This window comes from Capsicum annuum, chromosome 10 (genome assembly GCF_002878395.1).
Source record: "Capsicum annuum cultivar UCD-10X-F1 chromosome 10, UCD10Xv1.1, whole genome shotgun sequence".
Lineage (NCBI taxonomy): Eukaryota > Viridiplantae > Streptophyta > Magnoliopsida > Solanales > Solanaceae > Capsicum > Capsicum annuum.
The window spans coordinates 211,993,100-211,999,663 of NC_061120.1; the positions used below are offsets into that span (position 1 = coordinate 211,993,100).

The 6,564-nt window shown below is 34.5% G+C and overlaps 1 protein-coding gene across 1 annotated transcript; it reads left to right on the forward strand.

Moving 5' to 3' along the window:
* The first annotated feature begins 2,233 nt into the window (after window positions 1-2,233).
* Window positions 2,234-2,701, forward strand: LOC124887894. Its single transcript, XM_047397819.1, has one exon. The coding sequence runs from the start codon at window positions 2,234-2,236 to the stop codon at window positions 2,699-2,701; it is 468 nt and encodes a 155-aa protein (XP_047253775.1).
* The last annotated feature ends 3,863 nt before the right edge of the window (window positions 2,702-6,564 follow it).

A 6,564-nucleotide genomic window follows, 5' to 3' on the forward strand; every position in this document is an offset into this window, starting at 1 on the left:
TTGTTGAAGAAGAATATCCATTCAATAAATCAAAAAAGGCATCAATAATGTGCCTATGGTTGGCTTTCCCATTAGATTTCAAGTACCAAATCAACAACTCTTCGAGGCACTTCTCACAATCTTTAGGTTGTTGATTTGCTTCCAACATCTCCTCTATTGATTTCTTGAAATCTTCATAAGGGTTATCCGAATCCATCAATGCTATAATAGATGAGCCATTGAACAGTATGATCTCGAGCCCATTACTACTACTATTATCACTCTTTGATGATGACTCAACCACTTCTTTCTTTGATTTTTTGGAATTTCCTGAAGGATTCACTGAATCCATCGTTACAATAGATGAGTCATTCAATGGTATAAACCCGAACCCTTACTACTACTATCATCACTCTTTGATGATGATCCCACTTCTAGAATTGAACTAGTTTCAATTCCTTGATTTACTTCAACCATTTTCCCCTTTGATTTCTTGAACTTCCCTAAAGGATCCATCAAATTCATCATCGTCGTAATACATGATGATTTACTAAATGGTTGAAACTCAAATTTGTGACTACCACCATTATTCTTTGATAATGAAACTTCAAGAATCGAACTAGGTTTTCCCCCTTCAAAATAGAAAAATCTCTCTTTCTCTTTTTTAGGTCGTCAATCACATTCTCTACTATTTCATCATCAACATTGTTGTAATATCTTTGAGAGTTGAAAATGTTGTGATTATTTTCAACTCTAAAATAGAGAGTTTTGATGTTTCCACAAGTTATAAATGGAAATGTTTTGGAAATGTTTCTTGGATTTTGAGGAAATAAGGGAGCTTCATTTTTTTAAGTTGAGTTTGGACATGTATTTCGCTTAAAAAGAATTTGAAGCTTTGTTGATGGAATTGTAATTTATACTAAAACCTGATAAATTTGCATAATCTAATTAAATTTATGGTCAAACAATTCTTGAATATAAAGTTTCAAGATCTTATCACATTTAATGGTCAAATAAATATTTGAATCTAAATGTTCAAACCTAGTCAAATAAATATTTAAAGATGATTTTTTTAAAATCTAATTCAATCAAATCTAATTAAATATTATAGTCAAACAAATATTCAAAGATGCATTTTTAAAATCTAATTCAATTAAAATCTAATCATATATTATAGTCAAATAAATATTTAAAGATGCATTTTTAAAATCTGACTTAAAATTTAATTTAAAACACTAACTTAATTGAATCATGAGTGAAAAGTGGTTGATTTTCACATATGTTCCACCTTTTAGGTCACTATTCATGTGTTTTCCTTATTACAAACACCTTGGGTTTGCACACGGAGAGTTGCCATTTAAGTATCTGGGAATACCATTGTCGGCTATAAAGATTACACTAGTGAAGTGGCAGCCCTTAATTCAGAAAATTGTCAGGAGGATTTCATCTTGGACAACAAAGAAACTCTCATATGCGGGTAGACTACAGCTGGTCCAAACAGTGATTTTTGTTATTCAAGCTTATTGGGCGCAACTCTATATTCTACCAACAAGTGTATTACAAATGATAGATGCATATTGTAGGGGTTATGTCTGGTCGGGGACTAATGTAGTAACCAAGAAAGATTTGGTGGCCTGGAGTAATGTATGTTCGCCTAAAGACTCTGGTGGACTCAACCTTACGAACCTAAGTATATGGAATAATGCTGCTATTGCTACAAAATGTTGGGATTTAGCCAACAAGCAAGATCGATTATGGATCAAGTGGATACACTCGTGTTATGTTAAACACCAATCCATCTTTGTTATACCCATGCCCAAGCAAGCAAGCTGGATGGTCAAACAAATTATTGCTACCAGAAGTGTTGAGAGTAAGGAATTAGGTGAGCTGCAAGCTAACTAATAGTTAGTTGTAACTAACATAAAGTAATGATAGTCTAGCTAGCACAATAACGTAGTTAGTTACACATTTTTCACATGTGTATATATTTTATCTCTTAGCTTTCTATAGAAAGTTTTTTCTTCAGTAATGAGAATAAATTTTCTCTCCTTTCAGTTCATCTTCTTCCATTATCTGTATAGTTTTTTAACATGGTATCAGAGCCAACAATGGAGATTCAAGTTGATTTCATCTCTTTCGGTTAACTTCCTCTTTCTCAAGCATTCATTTCTTCGCTTGCCCAAGTTGTTCTCCATTTTTTTTTGGTTATATTCACTATTTCTCTAGTTTTTCTCAATTTATTTGGTGTTCATTCATGGTGATTGACAGTAATTCCTCTTCAATTGATAGTGTTGATGCTAGTGGATCGCGGCAAGCAGCGAATTCTCAATCACCTACATTTTTTTATTTGCTTGATCCTCTATTTTTACAATCATCCGATGTTTCTGGCGTTAATCTAGCTCACTATGTTCTCACTGGTATGGAAAACTATATCCTCTGGAGCAAATCAATGCGCGCTGCTTTACTTGGAAAGAACAAAATTGGTTTTTTAGATGGTACATGCAAAAATGAGATGTATGAAGGTCAAATGGCATGCTGGTGGGAGCTTGTGAATGTGATTGTGCTTTTCTGGATCATGAGCTCAATTTTGAAGGATTTAGTGAATGGAATTGTGTATTATTCCAATGCTCACAAGGTTTGGATGGACATCAAAGAGTGTTTTGATAAGGTGAATGCTACCAAAATCTATCATGTGCATAGAGGAATTGCTACACTTGTTTAAGGTACATCTACTATTTCTACCTATTTCTCAAAATTGAATGAGCTTTGGGAAGAATGTGAATCCTTGGTACCTTCTCCCGAATGTACATGTGATACATCTTGTGAATTCATTAGTAATATGGAGCAGTAGAAACTTATGTAATTTTTAGGAGGGTTGAATGAGCAATGTAATTAGTCTAGGAGCCAAATCTTAATGATGACATGCACTCCTTCTGTAAATCAAACCTATTCTCTAATTATTCATGAAGAAGGTCAACGTGCACACTTAAATACAAACTCATTAGTTTCACACTATGAAAAGGGTGAATCCGTAGCTTTGAATGTGTCCACCAGTTCACGAAGCATAGCTAGCTTGAAACAGAAACATATGTTACCCTCTCATTTTGAGGAAAAAGACTTATTAGGCACACTAACAGTTGTAGCAAATTTTACAAAGGCAACATTATTCACAACTTGAAAATAAAGAGAACTTCCAATGTTCAATGTGATTTTTGTCATCTCAGAGGACATACTAAGGATCAGTGTTACAAACTCATTGGATATCCTTCTGACTTCAAATTCACCAAAAATAGGGAGAGAGAACAACAGTAACTATAATGGATCTGGTTATAGCTCATAGTGCTAATGCAAATTATAATGATGAATATGGGTCCAAAGCTTCTACAAATCAGCCTGTGCAACAGCCATTCACAACAGACCAATTTTAGAAGCTTCTTAATCTGATTGATAAAGAGAAATATCTTAAGAATGTAGCTAATATGGCAGGCACAATTAACTATTTCTTAGCTGGTTTTAAGGCTAATCTGGGTTGTTGATACAAGAGCATCAAATCACATGGTTTCATCCATGGATCTATTGTCATCTAAGTTTCCACTCTCACCTTCTAATAAACATCATGTCCATTTACCTAATGATGATTCAACTAGAATCACTTATAAAGGAACCTTCCTTCTTGGAAAAGATCAACTCCTTCAGGATGTTCTTTACATCCCTTTCTTCAAATTTAATTTACTATCAGTCTCCAAACTCACAAAAGACTTGCATTGTTTTGACTTATTTTATACTGATTTCTTTCTTCTTTAGAACCTCTACACTGGCAAGATGAATGGGATTAGTAAGGAAAATAATGGCCTCTATCTCCTCTATACCAAATCACCATTACCTGCTGATCATAATCTTCAACTATTTGCTTATCTTCCCAACTAAACTCCAAGAGTTCTGTGTGGTATCAAAGACTGGGACATGCACTAGTTTATGTTCTCAATTAGATTTCTTCCATCAAGCATACTCTAGATAATTCCTTGATTTGTAATTGTCCTATTTGCACTGTTGCTAAACAAACTTGAATACCATTTTTTGTTGATAAGACCATGGATACTCATGCTTTTAATTAGTTCTCATGGATGCATGGTGTCCCTATAAGTACAAAACTTATAATAGGAATAGATACTTTCTTACTCTTATGGATGATTTTAGTAGAATGACATGGATTTTTCTTCTCAAATTCAAAAATGATTGTTTGTTGCATTTAAGAACCTTTATTCAACTCATTCATAATCAATTCAATACTACTATCAAAAACTTTTATATAAGATAATAGGCTTGAATTTCTCAATTCACAGTGTACATCTTTGTTTCAATCCCTTGGCATCATACATTAGAGAACCTGTGTTTGTACGCTACAACAAAATAGGGTGGCTGAGAGAAAACATAGACAGATTTTAGATGTAGCTAGAGCATTGAGATTCAAGGTCACATCCCTATCAAATTTTGGGGGGAATGCATACCTGCAGCCACCTACATCATCAATAGGCTTCCCACTGCAGTCCTAAATGGGCTTTCTCCTTATGAGAAGCTTCATAATACACCCCCTCCTTTAAGTCATATGAGAACCTTAGAATACTTATGTTATGCCACTGTTCTCACACTACATGACAAGTTCTCTCCTAGAGCTATACCTACAATTTTCATGGGATACTCTCTAACTCAAAAGGGTTACGGGTTGTACAATCTACAATCTTTCTTATTAGTAAAGATGTTCAGTTCAGAGAACATATTTTTCCCTCTAAATATCATCCTACTCATTCTAATTCCACTTCTTTTCCTCCTACTTATTTTACAGAGACAAATGATGTCATCTGTTCTACTCTAATTTATCATACTCCTACACCCTCTCATGATGTAAATCCATCCCATGATCCACAGTTGCATGACACTGGAACATCAGAATCTACAAGTTCTTTTTCTTCTCATGAACCTGCAAGTCCTTTTTCTTCTCATACTTCTGCTTCTTCATCTTTTCTATCTCTAGAAATCACTCATTATCATTATTTTTCACCCTTAAAAGACTTACTAGAGCCACCAAACCACCTATCTGGTTGACTGATTATGTATATCCCAATTCTCCATCTCGAGCTTCCCCTCATTCCCTTTCAAGTGTAGTTCAGTACTCTTATCTTAGCTCGAGTTATCAAGCCTTCCTATCTAATTTTCTTCTACCACTGAACCTCGGACTTACAATGAATTCATTCAAGATGACAAATGGATGCATGCCATGAACCAAAAGATTTCTACTTTTGTAGACAACAAAACCTGGGAGATAGTTGATCTACCAGTAGGAAAAGTACCCATAGGCTGCAAATGGGTGTACAAATTTAAGTATAATGCTAAAGGTACTATTAAAAGATATAAAGCTAGGCATTTGGCTAAGGGTTACACACAACAGGAAGATATGAATTTCCATGACACCTTTTCTCCTATTGCAAAGATGGTCACTGTTAGGTGTACTTTTGCTATTACTGCTATGCATTCTTGGCCTATGTTTCAATGGATGTTTTTAATGCTTTTCTTCAAGGTGATTTAGGTGAGGAAGTGTACATGGTGCTGCATCCTAATTTTTGCAGCAAGGGGGAGTCATTACAGAATACTACCAAAGTGTGTAAGTTGATGAAATCCCTGTATGGTCTCAAAAAAGCTTCTAGGTAGTGGAACATAAAGCTTACGAACACTTTACTTACATCTGGTTTCCAACAATGTAAATATGACTATTCCCTCTTTACAAAGAAGGATAGCAAGAAAATAGTTATGGTACTCATTTATGTGGATGATTTATTGATCATTGGGAATGATCTAATGCTCATCAAGGAATCACAAATTCATTTGCAACAAAACTTTAAGATCAAGGATTTGGGAGAGTTGAGATATTTTCTTGGAATAGAATTTCTAAGATCTAACAAAGGCATTCTTATAGAGAAAATATACTCTGGAACTAATTTTAGAATGGGGGTTAGCCAGTGTTAAACCTGCAATCACAACTCTAGAACAGCATATGAAATTCGCAACTGTGGAATTTGACAAATATTTAAGGAAAAAAGAGAGTGAGGACACTTACTAGTGGACAAAGGTGCTTACCAGAAGCTGGTAGGGAAGTTACTCTAATTAGCAATGACCAGGCTAGACATTTCTTATGCTGAGTATAATTTAAGTCAATTCATGCATAATCCTAAACAGTCTCACTTGGATGTTGCACTTCATGTAGTAGGATATATCAAAGAAAGTCCTAGTTTGGGTATTCTATTAAGTAGTAGTATGGATGCCACATTAAAGGCATTTTTGACTCTGATTGAGCATCTTGTGCAATTACAAGGAAGTTAGTAATAGGATATTGCATAAAACTAGGACAGTCCTTGATTTCATAGAAATGAAAAAAACAAGAAACTATCTCCAAAAGCACAATAGAAGTTGAATACAAGAGTATGGCTTTTGCTGTGACAGAGATTGTATGGCTGGTAGGACTTTGGAAGAAATGAACATTAATGTGAAGATACCACTAGACTTGTTTTGTGATAATAAAGCAGCTATACA